Consider the following 18,811-nt stretch of genomic DNA (forward strand, 5'->3'; position numbering starts at 1 on the left):
TGTTTAGATTAATTGTGATGTACTGATAATTCTGCTCGAAATCGCTGATTTAAAAAAGCCCAAGATATATTAAAGTTGTGCCATTTTCCAACGATCTATTCATGCATTATCTGTATGGAAAAAATAGCTCGACAAAAAAATGATATAATGGTCAGATGTAAATATACATAATCAGTTATGAAAATATCTGATCGTATAAAATTATATATGTTATCAGATCTTTTCATAACAATTACATCTGAGCATATTAAACCATTTTTTTCTTGGCAGAGAAAGAGAGAGAGAGAGAGACTAATCTTAAAAAAAATTTACCGGGAAAGGAGATTGTTGAAAATAACGCTATTTTCGTAAGTGGATATCACGGTGTTGCAAAATTGATGTAACGAAAGCGTATTGGGAGATATGCCGTATGAAAAAGTTTAATCATATTGGCGTGAGAGAAAGTTCTCTGATATTGATCCCTTGTACGAGATGTAAAGCGGAGTAGGAGCGAAAAAAATCCATCTTGCGCCGTATTTTCTGAAATATCTCTGTTACCGATTTACGCTCATTTATTAATTCATTACTTCATTTATTGAGATAAAATCTTCATAAAATAAATAATATGGATTAAGAATGTTTAATCGGAGGATTTTCTAACAAAATTTCCAGTAAATCTTGTAGTGCACTAATACTAATACTAATCCGCGGCTGCTAATTCGGAGCAGTATCTCTCATTAAGCACCTGATCCTATTATCATTCCCAAAATATCGTTTAATTGAATATCCTCTTGCGTCCTTTGCAAAGCAGCTCATGCCAAGTAAATACGAGTAGATATCGTCTAACATGAATCTGGAAACATGTTCTAGCGAGGCGTAACGTCGGATTAGAGAGAATAGAGCTTTTATCGCAACTGGCACAAAAGGATTTATTAATCGGTACTCACATTCGCTATCTTTGCTCGAAATCTCTCGAATTGTTCTCCATATTGTAAAAATATGCAAAAATTAGAATGGGAGAAAACGATATAATCAATTAAATAAATAAAATGAATTAAAGTAATGAATAAGTATATGTCTATAGATAATGCTAATAATATTAAAGTTAAGATATCAGTATTTTAATGTCTAATAAGAAAAAAATTATATGATATAAAATTAAAATTATTATTTATTAATGTAATAAGCTTACGTTTTCAAAAATTTTAAATTAAATTTTAATTTGTAGAAATATTCCATTTTCGTGTGAAATTCCTTTCAGCCGGATCCGAAATGGGAATTTCCACGCTCACTCCTGAAGATCGAGCAAGTGCTGGGCGAAGGTGAGTTTGGACGCGTTCTACGCGCCAAAGCCATGAACATCGGCGGGATGCCTGGCCCCACGACCGTCGCAGTGAAAACGCTAAAGGAAGACGCGTGTGCTTCTGAACTGGCGGATTTGCTGTCTGAATACCAGCTGCTGAAAGAAGCACAGCATCCGAACGTGATCCGACTGCTAGGTGCCTGCACGATGCCACCAGGCGCGCCAGTCTATCTCATCATCGAATTCGCCGAATTCGGCTCTTTACGGTAAGTATGCACTGTGATATATTCGACGGTTATCTCCTGATGTTATGTCCGTTTTACGAGCTTTCGATGTTATCGATAAAAGTTCTACTAATCGACTAGAAGTGAACCGAAACAATTCATGTTATCGAAATTGGTTTTATCTTTATATCTCTTATCGTTGTAATGAATAATATGTATTTTCTCAACTTAAAGATTTTGTATTTATCATATTTTGAGGAAATGTTACATTTGCTTCTAGTAATTATAAATTATAAATATATATATATATATATATATTATATAAAATAATTTATACAAAATTGTTTCAAAAATTCCAAAAAATTATTAGATAAATACATATTAAAATAGAGAAAATTAAAAAAAAATTTCTCTTTTGTAATTTAAAAGAATAATGCAAAAAAAAATGACTAAATAGCATACGGATATTAAAGCTTGTCATTCATTTAGTACTTTTATCGTATTCTCCGGTATTCTCTTTATGGTTTAGCAATAATATAAAAATGATAATTAGAAAATTTTATTCTACTTATGCCAACGATAACTATGATTGTTCATATATACATTAAAATTACATAACGAACGTGGCCGACTTATAAATGCGGAAATAACTCCGGAAATTTATCGTATTAAAATTCCGTCGCACGTGGAATTCCGTCATTGTCGAGACAATAACCTTTGCGAAACCAGTTGCTCTCGGTAATTAAATTTTTCCGCGGATGCAACACATGCCAAGGTACACCACTATTGCAATCCAGGCTCTCAGGAATGAACGGATTATTGACCAACAGTATTCCGGATATTGCTGGCGGTTTATAGGATAAATTTATACGAAATTTCAGCAACTATCTGAGGCACAGCCGGCATTTGGAGTCGGAAGGCAGAATTCTCGGTTCGACATCTCCGCTTTCCACTTCGCCGATCAACGCCATCGACGAATCGCGATGCGCCGATAATAATGCGTCAAATTGCATTATAACGCCTCGCGATATCCTTTCATTCGCTTGGCAAATAAGCAAAGGAATGGCGTATCTCGCCGATATTAAGGTGCGATCAAACTTTTCTAAGATATTTAATATTTCAAATTATTTAACTTATTATTTTTGAAAATATTTAAATTATATATTATTGTTAATTATATACATATATACATAAGTCAATATTAGAAATTTCTGCTTCGTTGAAATCAATTTTTATTATAATTTTGACTATATTTCTCTGGAAGGGAATGCGAAAGTCGCGAAATGTCTTTCAACTCGGTCGGGTTGTTAGCAATTAATCAAAGTTTCCTCCGCACTGCAGTTGGTGCATCGGGATCTTGCGGCGAGGAATGTTTTACTCGCAACCGGCAAGGTCTGTAAGATCTCGGACTTTGGTTTAACTCGCGATGTGTACGAGGACGATGCGTACTTGAAACGAAGTAAAGGACGAGGTAAGATCATTCGCTAATTAATATTCCCGAAATTCACACAGACTTTCTTTTACATTTTATCATTAAAATATCATTTTGGAGCAATAGCTAGCAATGTCTTAACCAATTAATTATATTAATATATTCATTCTTCAGGAGATAACAAATATACGAAACTTATCAATATAATATATACAATAATATAAATAATACAATGATAATTCTTTGTTACTCATTAGAAAAATATGTAGACAAATTGAAAAATGTATTATAATTCGGCATTGAAAATAATGAATGTAATAGTGCAAGCCGTAAGTAATACCATTTTAACCTGATACTAACGACTTTAATTCAACCGCGACCGAGTGTAATCCGCTCGTAATTCACTCAGCGGATTCGCGAGAAAAAACACCTTTAATGACTCGCCCGACTCGTACTTCGCATTATCCAAGGTTTTACGATTGCTGCTCGCAGTACCCGTAAAATGGATGGCGCCGGAATCCCTGGCCGACCACGTGTACACCAGTAAATCTGACGTTTGGAGCTTCGGGGTGCTCTTGTGGGAGTTGGTCACATTAGGAGCCTCGCCGTATCCCGGAGTGGACGTACATAATCTCTACAATCTGCTGAAGGCCGGTTACCGTATGGAGAAACCGCCCAACTGCTCGCAACAATTGTAAGTGCTTAGCAACAATCGCGTCATCTTTTCAAATTTACCTAGCATTCTTATAAAAGAAAGACAAAGAGAAAGTAAAAAAAAAAAAAGTTTCGAATTACTTCAAAAATCTAACTTTTTTTTCTTTAGCTTGTCTTTTAAATGAAAATTGATTTCTGTACACACTTGTCTGCTATATAACAATTTTCTTTTATAAATTTTTAAATTTATGTGTATCTTTTGGTAAACTTAGTATTTTCTGATTAGACTCTATATAATTAACTTAGTTAGCTAATTCAAAACGATGCCTAGAACTACATGTGACCATCATTCATATGATATTTATAACTGAAGGGAATTCGTCTGTAATTATTATTAAAGAGTGTTCATAATTATGATAGCGTGACTTCATAACACATGTGAAACATTCATCATCTTCATGAAGATTAGGTGCAAAGAGTCAACCTCAGTACGTATCGTGTTATTATTAAATTAGTGATATATGTGATATGAGATAGAAGGTGATAATTTGTACAGAGACGATTCGCTCTCGGTATTTTCAATTATCGTTGCTATATTCTTGGAAAAGCGCTACGGCATAAAATAAAGTAGGTTAATTTTTCTATAGTTTGTCGTAAAAATTTATTTTCTTTTGCCCAGAAGGGAAATAATCAATTTCCTATCTATATAACTATTAAAGGAACACATCTCTTCGATGTTCGATTACGTATAAAAGATATTTTTTCAGATATAAACTGATGGTATCCTGTTGGCATCAAGAGCCTGGCATGCGACCGTCGTTCAAGGAACTGACCAGCCATTGGGAGCGCATGTTAGAGGATGGTATCGAATATCTCGATCTTAATCCAAAAACCGTCCATAATCAGACCTACTTTGCATCCCTACAGGCCTTGGATAGCGCGAGTGGTAGGTGAAATCAATAAACCGATTCCAAATACCATCTACACAATTCGTTATTATAAAGATTAATAAATTATATTTAATAAGTATATAAATTATGTTCAATAACTTAATTATATTAGAAATTATCATTTATAAATTGAATATATATATACATATTCTAACAATTCCAAATTATTTCGAAATATTATCATTTTAACTCTATTATCGCCAATAAGTACTAATAATATTTAACCGATTTAGGATAGTACGTTCGGGAGGATTATATCACAATTTTCATTTCATTTTTTTAGGTTCTGAAAACGATCAGGTGGACAACGGGGCTGCTACTATTTTGAAAACAAACACCGTCAACTATCTTGGTCGAATGTCTTCCGAACCGGTTACTAAATGTGACAAAGTTGATAAATTACAGGCGCTTTGGCATCCGTCCGTAGCGTCTTTTCCCGAGGAAGCTGTGAAGTCACCGTACGTGAACGATCGACCAGCGAGCCTGAATGCCAATCACTACGAGAGCCCGATAAAGCTGCGGAACATCAGTATGACCAGCAACAGCGAAAACGACTTGACAACATCTTCGAACGAACGTCCTCAGTCCTACATCGATATGCAGGGAAAGAAATCGGCGGAGACAGAGAACCTTCTCGTATTTAGCAGTATGGATGATGATAAGAACGATAATAACGTGACGAACTGATCGACACAATCTCGTATTGAATAACGTATTGTGTCGAATTTGAAATGCATCACAAATGAGAAAATTTCAAAATCACCAGAAATACACCAGTTTTCTGAGTCTCGATATTTATTAACTTGAGACTAACATGAGGTGAGTGAAAAAAGTTAAAACAGCCGAATGATAAAATAATTGACGATTCCGAGTTATGCGAGAGAGGAGAATACTTATTCAACGAAGAGACGGGAGAAAAAAATATGTGCAAACGATTGAAATCCAATGTGATTCGCGTGGGACAAAAAATGTCATTTTCAAAGACGACGCGATGCGGAGAATGACGATGATACAATAGATATAAAAAAGTGCTGAATGAAAATAAATGATAAAAATTTGTTAAAATCGCAATTATAGCAACGAGTATCATCTTTATAAAGTTGGAGAAACTGTGAGTTGAGAAATACCGCAGAAGGTATTTTTGAAACGACTGAATGAAACGCTCTATCAAAAATTAAGAGCAAATTATATCGCGAAAAGAGCGTTTATTATACTAGATATAAATTAGTAACTAATTTGTTCTACTTTTATGTACTTAAAGTCGTACGACTATCCGTCAATGATCACTGATGAGGCTGCTTTTATTATTATCGATAATAATAGTTATGTAATATAATCATTCGTGCAATGTTTTAAAAAAATCGTCTGGTTTTTTATTTTCAGCATTTAAAAATCTTTTGCATATTGAACTATGCAAGTGTTGTGAAATTCGAAAATAGTTGTTCATTAAGTACATTAAGCTTCTTTTTGGCGATCTAAGAACACTACAGGGTGTCTTAAATTATAAATTGTTTTTTAACTATTACTAATAATTTTATAATTTTTAATTATGACTTCAATATTATTCGATTTTAAGTGAACTACACTTCAACAGAAATTTCATTCAAGATATAATTGCGAGAGATATTATTAATGTTATAAGAAGTTGAAGATGATCTTCCATCATATCTTTCTTGATAAATATCTGTGGTTGTGAAGTTGTACGACGGGATACCCTATTCATGGCGCTAACTTAATTGACTTAATCATCACGCTTCCTTGAAAACGAAATATTTTCTATTGTCGCACTAGCTTTTGTGGCTTCGTGTGTTTAACACAAAGCAGCAAATCGCACGAAGTGATACGATCGAAAGGTAGAATTTTTACGAGATATATGTATGTGCGAGTTCCGATTGACACAAACCGTATCCGTAATGTGCTTCGACGTACCTCAAAACGTAATGGATACAATAGACGAGAAATCCTCTTTTTATGTATAAAACACAACATTCCACACGAGAGAGATTAGCCTAGTTATTTATCGTTTTACGGGTTCATCGACGACCGCGCATGCGAGGGCGTGCGGATGGGGTACACTAATATGCTCCAGCGTAGGGCGTAAAATTTTAATAGGCGGCAATAATTTTTGAAGTGTCCAAAAACATGTGAAAATTGATCGCTCGGTCTATATATAATAATTTAAAAATATTAAATAATATTAAAATATTAAAACATAAAAAAGATATTAGAATATTAAACAAAAAAAAGCTAAAAGCAGGAATTTTTGAGACATTTTTGCTGGAGTGCGTGAACGAATTTCAGCATAGGAGCACCTAAGATTATCGAAACGCCCCCGCACGCATGATTTCGATTTATATTACGTTTTCTTTCTTTTTTATTGCTGACCGATGCGTTAAACGACAACGATATCGAACACGCGCCTTACGAACCGGTTAACATTGTGCCATATTATTTTCTTGTAATTAATATATTATAAAATGTATAAAAGATGCTTCCAGACAGAGTATATCTTTATATTACCAACTTGGTTTTCACCGATACTTGTTTTTTCAACAATAATTTTATTAAAAAGAAAAATCTAAAGAGAAAGTAAAAAAAGTTAACAAGACGTGAAAGGAGATTTAGGAAGACTAGGAGAAGGGATTTTCTATATTATCATTAAGCATTGCAAAAATTTTCTTTTAAGAATGTTTATATGATTTTAATACAATATAATATAAAAGATAGTACAATATATAATGGATATAATAACCTTTTTTACAAATTTACAATATAATTTTATATAAAAAGGTATGATTTAGATATTTTTTAGAACATAGAAACGGGATAAAAGTTTTACTTGACACGAGTTACAATAGGATTTTTTAATAGAAAATTATTCTTTATTTGAATCAACTATTGTTGCATAAAAATCAATCACGGCATAGAAAACGAATATCTTACAAGCTATTTTTACATGTATAAAATTAAAGAAAAATCACAAGTTCAATTTATCGATGCGAAATTCGCAGTCATTCCTTGTAGAATTGAAGTCGAAGATCTTCTCTTCGCCAGTCTCACCAAGCAAATTCAATTCATCGATATTTGTCGTAAAAGATTGAGGTATGACATCACCATTCGGCGTATCGAGCTTACGAATTTCATTGGATCGATCGATTTTATGACTGGTAGTTTCTTGTAGGATGATTGGTGATAATAAACCATCTAAAAGATTAAAACTAATTGATATAAAAATATTGACACAATAATGTCAATATATGACAATGATGGCAACTTTATCAAATGCAACTAATAAAAAAATACAGAAAAAATTTTTTGGCCATATATCTTAATATAAAAATCAAGAAAATGGAGATAATGGAATATCGATATGATAGCAAAAATTGTTATAATAATAAAATCGATTATTGACCGCGACTTACCAGTCTCGTTAGTGTTTTTTGTCGTACTGCTAGCTTCGTCCTCAAATATCTTCATTGTGGCGCATCTAATACTCTCCAATAGCTCTCTATCCGACGCCGTGAGAAATTGCAAACAACTGATACCATGGATCGTCTTTACAAGCCTTGTCAAATTCTTGGGTAAGCGAAACTTCTTAAAGAGTCGTGTCTCCTCCGGTATATGATCCGGCTTGCAGTACGGCAGATGTATCACGTAATATCTCTTGTTCCTCTGCGGATAGTTCTCCTTCAGCAAACGCAGTAGGTGATTGTCTACGTTCCGATAAACGATCGTTGTATCGGGTTTCGTGGACGATATCGACGGGGACGTCGCGACTAGCACAACGTCCGCGGACTGAAACGCAGTATTGCACCACAATCCCGGATCCTGTGACAATGTTACAAAGTTATTTTCCCGAACTGCATTAATTAAATAATTTATTTTATTTTATTTGAAAGCTCTCATTACACATATTTATTATCAAGTTATAATTTATTTTGACAACAATTAAAATTGCAGATATACCGATTTATTTCATTACTCACTTTGCTAGCAGTTTCTGCGATATCGAACATATCTATCATGGCGTTGATGTTACAACATCTCAAATATTTTGTCAATTCTGCCATTACATTCACGTGTGCCGGGTGTGTTGGTGAATACACCAGCAAACAATTTGGCCTTATTGCTATTCTCTTTAAAACTATTTAACAGATAAAAAGAAAAGAGTAATATTTATTGAAAAAAAAAAAATTGAATTCTTACCTCTCTTTCTGTAAAGCTTAAATCCGTGATACAGCGCGTACATTAAAACAGGTGGTATCCATATTAAACTGATTATCATAATCAGCAATCGATGGGACGCGTGTTCTGAGAAATGCGATTTAAAACGCTGTTTAGTAAGTCATTAAAGTTACAAGATAAAAAAGTTTTTCTCGCTAAATTATCTTTACTTATGTGTATGTATGGTGATGTGCTGTTCGCGCATCCATATTCACCGCACTTTGGATGTAATGCCGCGACTTTGACATAATACACGCCGTTTGGTACCGAGAAATTATACCGCACGTGCCCACTATTTTTATTCGCGGATACAATTACGATGCTGACTGTCGACTCCGTATCGTTATTGATTAACCACACATTGTAATCCGTCACATTGTATGTCGACGGAAGCGATTGTACGTACAATGCTAGATTCAACAAATCCGACAAGTCTACGTATATAAAAGGCGTGAATATTTCGACTGGAATATCATCCTCTGTAAAAGATTCGCAGAAATAGTTGAGAATTTATAAACAATGCAATAAAGAGACGTGAAAAAAAAAAAACTTACCGATAAATTTGTGTTGCGGCACGTAGAAGATATATTTTTTACTGTATGCGTAATGTTCTTCGATCACGGAATATTCCAAGCGATACGGAGATCCTTCGTACGTAGCATCGGAAAACGGACATGACACGTATAGGACTTTGGGCACGGGATGATTGGCATTTTCATATAATTGCACGTGTCTACACGCATTCTCATTTTCGTTGGCGATATTTTGATAACGCGTAATTAATCCTATTTTACAAATAAATTTTTAATGCGAAACGCAACAGCGGAAAATATTCAATTAAATATTAGTTTTTAATCTGAATATTAAATATTTCGATAGTATAATCGTGATATTTCCTTACTATGAAAATTGATATCTGAGATCGATAAATTAAATGCGGTCGCTTTACTTTGAATACCATCAAAGTTTTTCACGTACGCATATAACGTGAAGATTGCAGCGTCATCTGGTTTAGATAATTTCTTATCAGCATCGTCAAATTTTAGCTTTATGCAATCTAAAAAATCATGCAATAGTGGGTGAATGAAATTGAATTAATGAAAAAATCGTCTTTAATTTATCATTTCCTACCTTCCCCCCTTTGTACTGGCGTGAGTATACATTGAAAATCTGGTGTTGGTACCAAATGAGTCTAAAAGAATTAAAAAAAAAAAAAAAAATTATTATAGATATAAAATATTTGCCTGTGTATATATGATATTGATAATTAATCAATTCAAGGTAGAAGATAATTATACTGATTGAATAAGACTCAAAGATAAATTTTCATTTTCAATCTTATTATCAGTTGGTTATATAATGCAAAAGTAGTGTTTGCTCGCTTATCTCAATCACATCTGCGCATTTATGCACAATTTAAATCTACGTTAATCATATCTATATGAATAGCCATAATAGTGCGTAAGCTAATCATCATATTTGCATAATTTACATATTATTTTAAAAATAACACTCTGACAACACTAGAAAAGCCACACTAAAAAATAATTTTAAATTATAAAATAACGAAAAGATTGAATTCATTTGAGTCCAACTTATATTTTATCGACAGATCAACATGTAAAGAAAAACACGCAATTCCTTGACAACACCCTGTATGTATGCCATGACGTGAGGCCGCTGATGATTTGAAATCTATGTATGTATTATATGTGTGTATGGGTGTGTTCCATTGTGCTCTGTGCGTATGACTAATAGAATATGATACTTACCATATTTTTACAGTAGTCCGGATAACAATATGAGGCCAAGACATGTTCAGTCAAAAAATACAGAACGATCGCGCTGAAGAATAAGCTGTGGATTGTTACCCGCATTTTTAGGTTACCCGTTATTTGGTAATGCATAGCATTTGGTAAACAGCACATGTCATCGACCTCAACATGTCAATTGCTCCGAAGTTTGATAACAACTTTAATTTTTACGGTACCGATGTCATCTCGTACTCCGACTTACATGCTCCGTCGTGGATTTAAACAATGCAAAATACCGTATACGACACAAAACGGCGTCGACGAATATTTCTATCAGAGATGAGATCAAACTGCGTATTGACGTGACGAAGACTCTGCTGGAAATAACAGGTACTGCTTACATAGCTTGGAGTCGACAAAAACGATCTCTACAAAGTAAATCATCAATGATTCAAGTCATTTGAATCAATCAGTAATCAAAAAAATTATTACACGAACTACATAAATTAGAAAAAAAACCGAAAGAAGAAAAATTGCATTATATTATCATTTTCTCAATGTTAAAATATATTTTTGAATTATAATGTATATATATATATATATGGTACAACTGCATAAGAGATGTAATACACCTCCGATTTTATCGCTACTTAAATAGTTGTAAGAGAGGTTCTTCTGAGACGAAGTATCTATGAGTGCATATCTATCCCGTAAATATAAACGAACACTTTTTCCACATCTGCTCTGCGCAAATACAATGTAAACAAATTTCATTTTTCTTTATTTTATAATAAAAAAAGCATTAAAACTATAAAACTTTAATTTGTTATATTTCCTAAACCAATATCGTCCCCTACAAATTTCTTGCAGAGAAGAATCTCCCCACGAAATATTTAAGTAGCGATAAAATTAGACATGTATTATCTTTTATGCAATTTTATCATATATATAAATGCGACACGTATCTTCAAAGCATAAATGTGGAAATTTAATTGATGAAAGAAAAAAGATAAATTTTCTTAGATTTTGATAAGATAAATAAACAAAGGTGCAGCATTAAAACAATATTGATAACTTTTAAAATTATAGAAATTAAATATAAGATAAAAGCATAAAAGCATTATTTTTTATTTTATAATTAACTTTTATTTTGTCAATTTTGTAGAAGATGAGATACATGTTATAAAAGAAAGAATAAAGTTTGATATATGTTAAGGGAAAGAATTAAGTAACAAAATTATCATTTGGCGCATTGCGACATAAAAAATAGTATGATTCATATTTATCTTCACAATTGGTTGATTTCATAAACGTCAGATTTTAGATAAAATGAGATTTATTGCAAACTGTATCGCTAGAGACAAGAATTGCTTACAATTATAATATATGTTGCGATCTTAAATAAGTAATTTTTACAAACTATTACAAAACATTTCAGTTTTTCGACAAATTTGTTGATTAATCATAATTAAAAATTCTATACTATATTAAAAAATTTTATTTTATCTTCAACATTAATATGTTCGATATAATTTAATTGAAATTATATGTTTTTCATTTTTTCAAATGCGCTTCTTTTTTAAATTAAAGCGCTTTCCATTTAAAGTTTGATTACGCTGGTTATTTTCATTAAAAATATATTCAGAACTCTGAATAAGTTTACGTTTGTCCAAATCGTTTTGCTATTATAAAAGTTTCGGGACACCATATATACATCGCCTCTTTATCTGACATTCTTTCGTCAAATCGCATTGAGTGTCTTGGTAGGAGCTAAATCCGATTAAAAGTTCTTTGCACTCAGTAACATACTTTTCGTGCAATCGCGATATTGTCGATGTAGCGAATTAATAATCAATTTGCAACTGCACGCACCAGATAATTTTATAGTTTTGCACGATATCTTTTGATCGCGACACGCTATGAAAAAATTTCTTGTAGGAGAAAAGGATCGTAACAAGACTCAAAATATATATATATATATATATATATATATATATATATATATATAGAGAGAGAGAGAGAGAGAGAGAAAGATACTATATATAAACTATATATAAAAGATATTTAAAAAGCTCTTGAGATGAGATGCAGTCATTAGAAAGGAAAAATACAATACGTTCTAAAAGAGAAAGATCTTCTTTTTCATCAAAATAAATCAGCATAAAGAGAGTAAACATACGTCTAATAATCATGGTATCAACATGCTTAACATAAACAAAATGAAAAATACTAGAAATTTATCTCGCTGACAACGGTCAATCGCAAACGCGTTAAGATCGAGACGCATTGATCGCCGCATTAAGTAATTTTGGCCGCTTCTTAATTAGCGATAGGATCGAAGTGCTTCCGTAGACCCTGCCAGCATTCGTAGTAGTCGTCGTCTAACTTGTTGCAGAGCTTACCGGCCCATTCCGTCACGGCCATGCTATACGAGGTCTCGAACATAAATGCCTGCATACCGTCGCCGATCCGCTCCGGTACCAGCTCGTTTTTGGTTGCGGTCTCGAAGCATTGTCTATCAGGACCGTGCGGGGTCATGACAGAGTGTAACGATGCACCACCGGCGGAGAAACCGTTCTCTTTCGCCTCATAACGACCCTTTATCAGTCCCATAAATTCGCTCATGCAATTTCCTAAGAATTAAATCGCGAAGTTTTATCAAAGGTCTATTTTTCTTAATAATTTATATATAAGCTGTAATAATAAATTTATTATATATATAAAAAAATCATAATTATCAGATTAATTAAAAAAGATACAGATAAATAATATTAAATAAATAAAATAATAATTAACATTATTATTAATTATTAATATTATTAATTATAGAGCGAAAGATTAATTAGTTGTGTTTCTATTTCAACTATGATGTTTTAAAAGAAGGATTACCCAATCAATTGCTCAATTATGTAAATTAATTCGCGAAATATAACGGAACCTCCCAATCCAAGCTTTACGTCGTTAATCAAATTCTTCCACATTAAATAACAATTTAATTAAATGTCCGATGTTCGACGGATATTCTTGCGAAATCCAACATGCTGTTGACAGCGAATGTCGAATGAATCATTTAAATGATGAGTCGATCCGTCACCGTTGATTTTCATCATTGACTTATATCATTGAAAAACTGGTAGGCGAAACAACGCACATTGCGTGTCACGACGATTCCCTATCCGTATAACAAGACGCACCGGTAGGATCTACAATGGAAAATTCCGCGCATCTTGCATATTATCGCTCTCCATACGCTGCCGACTTATTCATTAACGTGGAGAATGGCCCGCATTGAAAACACGCTGCTATACTGGTTATCAAATCTCAGAGAAAGCAGCGAGCGGCTACTCTTACTGACGCTCGCTAGTATTTTGAGATATGTGTTATGTGTTTCATAGTATCGTATCAGCAAAATAAAAAATCGTATAAATGCTTTTCAATTTGTGATATATACATTGCATAAAAAAATATTTAACAAATTTCATTACTCTACGAGAAAAAAGAAAGAAAGTAGAGTAATTTTAAAGAAGCAAGCAAATAATTATAGTTATTAGTTTAAAATATCATTGAATTATTTTAGGAGACAACAAATCAACAATGATTTTCTGCAATTACATCAATTTTCTTTTGTTATTATTTTTATTTGCTTTTTTTTTAAATAACTTTCTTTTTTTCTTTTTTCTAGAATAACGAAATTTATTAAATCTTTTTTTATAAAATGTATATTGTAGTGAATTATTTATACTAAAAAAAATGATTATTTGACAGGATATTAATATTTCACAAAGATGTAATTTCCAGTCATATTTTGTAATAATTTTTTACCGATTTCAAGGTGATTATTTATCGAATAAATTTCATAAATCTTTTTAATGATATGTATATATTTACACGTTCGATATTCGATGATAAAAATAATTATTACTTTCTCCATAACAAGCACAGAAAATTCGTCGGCTTTCGATAAGATCAGTATTAATTTTATGATTGAAAAATACTATCACGCGTTTAATTTATCATCACAATTATCTCAATCAATCCTATAATTTCGTGTGTAATTTCTATACAACGGAACGAACGCTCTCGGGGCTCTGATAATGATCGCTTCTTGTAGTTTTCAATTACTTAACCCGAAGGATGCGTTCTCGTCGATAAGCATTATACCTATGCGTCTTTCTCTTTGCATGCAACGAACTTTCTCAATAAGAACGCAATAGTACAGCGAAATACAACAGCAACGATGACGACAAGGGCGACTACGACATTAAACGAAAGTGACCTGTTTCGTCTTCTAATCGATCGAATCGCGATAGAAAATCGGTGAAACCTATCGAAGAAAGAAATATCGTGCGATCGGGAAAAATTTCGAATTTTCTCTGTGCCAACTCGATTGTACAATTTTCAAGAGCGCTCTTCCGAAACGAAGATGCCACCGAGTCGAGTTCGGCAGAATATCTCGCTCGTACTCTTGCCACATTAATAAATATGTTATAAATTGATGAATGCGTAGCTCAAACATCGTATAATTACAAATGATCAAATAACAGAAGAATCCAAAAGGAATGATTAAAAGAAAGATTTAAAAAGGACGTCTTAAATATTTAAAATATCTTTTGATATCTTATATTCGTTCAAAGTCACTACTTGTCAAACTTACGTTCTATTTTTGTTTAAATAAAGGTTTTAATGCAATATTAGAAAATGTACGATATTAAATACTTGCGGCGCATAAATAGTCAATTTAAATAATCTTGCCAGACATCACTGGCACATCCTGTGATTTCTTTTATATATTAATTCATATGAAAAGAAATTAAAATACGCGTGCCGGATCTTGTTCTTATTTCAGCTAGCATCGACACATGTACGAAAGTGCAAAATGAATATATTACTTTTTACTTACGATGATAGTAAGGGGGTCGGAAAGTGTGTTCCTGCACGGACCATCGGGGTGGAAAAATCACGAAGTCCGCCGCGGCGGTTCCAGGCTTGTCAGTGGGGCACGTCAACACAGTGAAGATGGACGGATCCTAAAATAGAATTAAATAAATTATTCATACTGAGAATGTTATGATCGAACTTAAAAAATATATATAAAAAACTTATTTGTTATGCATATATTCATATTATATAACGCAAAAATTTCATATTAAAATAAATTTTGTAGTAAAAAAGAATAAAGAAAAGATAGAAGAAATTTAACACATCGATGAAGATAATATTCAATTACTAGCACTCTTCCTGTATTGTATATATAGAAACCTTAATTAACATATATGAGAAATTTTACACGCGCAGAAATTTCTTTTCAGAACTTTCTTGGATATCTACGATCTTGGAGATTTACTCACGCAATGGTCAAAAGAGACCGAGTTGATAACCATGAATTTATCGAGATCATATTTGTAAGGTACGTAATTGCCATGCCATGCAACGACGTCGAAGGGGCTGTGACCTTGATCAGCCGTAAACAGCTTTCCTTGATATTTGCATACGATCTCGTAATCGATCTCGCGATCCTCGTACCAAGCTACCGGAGTCTGAAAATCTCTCGGACTCGCAAGGCCGTTCGCTCCTACGCATCAGCCCCGCTTATTAACTCGTTCGTTAAAGAAACATTAATCTATCGAGTTTTCAATCAAAGAAATTTAATTCTTCAACAATGCGATGTGTAATCGCACGTCATATTTTTTTCTCACGGAATTTTATCTCGAAAATAAAATACAAAGAGTTTAAAGTCTGACATTGAAAATTGTAAAGTTGGATTAATTTTGTAAAGTTTCTAAAAATGTAGAGATGATTGCAACTTCTACATGCGATCGTTCGAATCGACGATTACCTATCGGCCCCAATTCCGGCAATTGAAAATGATTGTCGAAGACCTCGAGAATATAACCCCTTGATGGACCGAAAACGGTCACGGAGAATCGCATACCCTGCTGAATGACGCATATCTCATTCGGCTCGCATCGTATTTTCCCAAACTCGGTAGTGATCTGCAGAGCGCCCAATTGCGGCACTGCAATCACAATCAGAACTTTGTTTTAATATATGTTTTTTTTTTTTTTTTTTTTAATAAAACGTCGTTTTCTTACTACTGCTTACCGATGAGAATATCACCATCGGCGTTATAGAAAGCTCTGTCTTTCATAGAAGCATTGCACAAGTACACATGAATCGCAATGCCCTGACGCATTTTGGGATCGCCGGCACCGCACAGGGTGTAAAGACCCTCGATAAAATCGACTTCAGGATCTCGTCGACTCGGGACATCGAAACTCTTCCATCTTAACTGAAATGCGAGCGATTAGCTTCGGAGAAATTAGTCTTTTAAAGTTCGATACTTCGATTGAAGATTTCAATGCAACAGATATTATAGATTCACTTGGTTCTTTTAATTTGAGAAATTTGATCTCAAAATTGATATAACTGGATTTAGATTAATTATCTACTTAAATTATTATTACAATAAATTCTTGAATTCGATATCGCGAAAATTTACCTGATTGGGATTGGGATATGTCTTGTTCCAGTCGTCCGTTACGTAAGATTCGACACCGTAAGCTCGAGTAAAGGGCTTGAACGGTTTATGAACGACAGACGGTTTTATCCGATAGAGCCACGATCTTTTATTTTGATTTCGTGGAACTAAGAAATAAAAATAATGGCTCTTTCAAAAATTATATTATATAATAAAATATTATATTAGCGACGAAAAAAAATTATTTAAACAACTCAGAATTGCAATGATATTGCTGCAAAATAGTGACTCGTAGTATTTTAATGCTTTGCTTATCATCTTATCAAAGTCTGATAAGAATGCCACGTAGTAAGTTAAAGAATCGTGATAGGAATGTAATTGTTTCAAACTAAGATTTATCTTTCTCAAACAAAGATAAAGCTTTTCATTTATTTCACTATATTTTAATTTTATAAAACGACATATTTTTTAAATCATAGTTAATACATTTTTAATTTAATTCTAAAATATACTAATTTTCTAAATCTTCATTTCAGATAGTCGATAAACTGAAAACATATGGAAAGTCTCGAATAAAACGCGCGATTTTACTCACCGGTGAATGCTGTTCCGGACAATTGTTCGGCATAAAGATTGTATGGACATTTCTGCGGATTATTCTGCCCAACGGGTAATGCCCCTAGACAGCGCGCATCCTCGCTGGAGAACTCACAGCCGAAACCCGTAAGATACTAAAAGATATATATCACTTCCCGATACAACATCATACTATTTTTTCTTATTAGATTAATACACTAGTTCTCACTATATCAAGTTTTCTTTTTAAACTTTCGCAGGTTTTTTTTATATCAAAATTGTCTTCCAAATATAAATTGTATATTTTTGTACGCTTATTTAAAATAAATTCTAAAAATATATCACATGGAAAAATTTAGACTATTTACATAATACTCATTTATATAGACGATTTTCCAGCTATTATTTTTACAATAGAAAGACAACAAAAATAAAAACTACAAATCAAATTTTTTGAAAAAATTGCTTGATTGATATCGAAATCAATAACTTTGCTACCTTGAGCTCGTCCTTCATGACGCCAACAGTGAAATTCTTTTCTCTGGGGCACGGCGTCTCTTTCGTTGACGTAAAATATATGGAGATTTCCACGGCACTCCACCGTTTTATATAAATACGGTTGTCCTTAGACGACGCAATAGCGAGATCAATGTTATACAAAAAAACATGTTTATCTGCTCGTGGACCAATCAGACGCAACTATCCACGACTACGTTAATCGGCATGGCGTCTGATAACCAGTTAAAGAGCCAGAAATTCCACTTCATGCCACGGAATTTATCATCGAGCCTCTCGTGGCCTAGACGAGCCCCTCGCAACAACACTATGGTTCATTAGTTTACTAATCGTCATTTGATTTTATCGACTCGTGTGACTCGTATTCAAATTAGTCTCTAACGTTGCCAGATATTTTCCATAGAATGCCAAATATATCTGTGTTTCGTAAATGGTTTTCACAATTTTGAGGCAGCACTGACAATATAGAAATATTCTTTTTACGTATATCTTTGTATATTTCTGAATAATTATATATGTATCTAATTTTATTCAGTAATAATTTCCCCAATTATAAAATTTAATTTGCATAAAGTCGCATAAGACTCGTTGCAAACAAGATTTAATTCGAAAATCTTAAAAAATTCTTTTCCAGTATTGCTCAAAATTTTTCGAAAAAAAAAAAACTATATCTAAATATATGATATATGAATATTTAATATATTACATATAATGATAACGT

General features: G+C 32.9%; 3 protein-coding genes across 3 annotated transcripts in view; 1 reads left to right on the forward strand and 2 right to left on the reverse strand.

Moving 5' to 3' along the window:
* The window catches only part of Ret (Ret oncogene), a 52,847-nt gene extending 45,592 nt beyond the window's left edge, over nt 1–7,255 (forward strand). The window contains exons 15-20 of the mRNA XM_070315557.1: nt 1,241–1,548; nt 2,388–2,592; nt 2,848–2,977; nt 3,431–3,632; nt 4,360–4,538; nt 4,826–7,255. Coding sequence (XP_070171658.1) covers nt 1,241–1,548; nt 2,388–2,592; nt 2,848–2,977; nt 3,431–3,632; nt 4,360–4,538; nt 4,826–5,229 — 1,428 coding nt within the window. The 3' untranslated portion in view covers nt 5,230–7,255. The remainder of the gene's footprint in view (nt 1–1,240; nt 1,549–2,387; nt 2,593–2,847; nt 2,978–3,430; nt 3,633–4,359; nt 4,539–4,825) is intronic.
* Nucleotides 7,256–7,284: 29 nt separating this feature from the next.
* On the reverse strand, nt 7,285–10,889 carry LOC138944682 (uncharacterized). Its single transcript, XM_070315554.1, has 9 exons — nt 10,539–10,889; nt 9,898–9,958; nt 9,668–9,823; nt 9,321–9,551; nt 8,937–9,245; nt 8,749–8,853; nt 8,529–8,686; nt 7,965–8,370; nt 7,285–7,746 (listed from the first exon to the last, which is right to left on the reverse strand). The coding sequence occupies exons 1-9, from the start codon at nt 10,692–10,694 to the stop codon at nt 7,520–7,522; spliced, it is 1,809 nt and encodes a 602-aa protein (XP_070171655.1). The 5' UTR covers nt 10,695–10,889; the 3' UTR covers nt 7,285–7,519.
* Nucleotides 10,890–11,868: 979 nt separating this feature from the next.
* Hgo (homogentisate 1,2-dioxygenase) lies at nt 11,869–18,182 on the reverse strand. The gene is made up of 8 exons (XM_070315555.1): nt 18,073–18,182; nt 17,594–17,729; nt 17,020–17,165; nt 16,623–16,809; nt 16,357–16,536; nt 15,869–16,092; nt 15,421–15,547; nt 11,869–13,153 (listed from the first exon to the last, which is right to left on the reverse strand). Exons 1-8 carry the CDS (start codon nt 18,088–18,090, stop codon nt 12,840–12,842), a joined length of 1,332 nt encoding a protein of 443 aa, XP_070171656.1. The 5' UTR covers nt 18,091–18,182; the 3' UTR covers nt 11,869–12,839.
* Between the last annotated feature and the right edge of the window lie 629 nt (nt 18,183–18,811).

The sequence above is a fragment of the Polyergus mexicanus genome, unplaced genomic scaffold (assembly GCF_030449975.1).
Source record: "Polyergus mexicanus isolate NDT 795.1 unplaced genomic scaffold, iyPolMexi1.0 SCAF_2, whole genome shotgun sequence".
Classification (NCBI taxonomy): Eukaryota; Metazoa; Arthropoda; class Insecta; order Hymenoptera; family Formicidae; genus Polyergus; species Polyergus mexicanus.

What these genes read in the sequence shown, in the direction of transcription:
- LOC138944682 (XM_070315554.1), bottom strand. Translation starts at nt 10,694, where the DNA reads ATGTGCTGTTTACCAAATGCTATGCATTACCAAATAACGGGTAACCTA. An exon ending in CGGACTACTGTAAAAATATG is followed by an intron (nt 9,959 to 10,538) that starts GTAAGTATCATA and finishes TAATTCTTTTAG; the next exon opens with ACTCATTTGGTACCAACACC. An exon ending in TCGCAGAAACTGCTAGCAAA is followed by an intron (nt 8,371 to 8,528) that starts GTGAGTAATGAA and finishes ACATTGTCACAG; the next exon opens with GATCCGGGATTGTGGTGCAA.
- Hgo (XM_070315555.1), bottom strand. An exon ending in CATATCCCAATCCCAATCAG is followed by an intron (nt 16,810 to 17,019) that starts GTAAATTTTCGC and finishes CTCGCATTTCAG; the next exon opens with TTAAGATGGAAGAGTTTCGA. An exon ending in CGATGGTGATATTCTCATCG is followed by an intron (nt 16,537 to 16,622) that starts GTAAGCAGTAGT and finishes TTGTGATTGCAG; the next exon opens with TGCCGCAATTGGGCGCTCTG.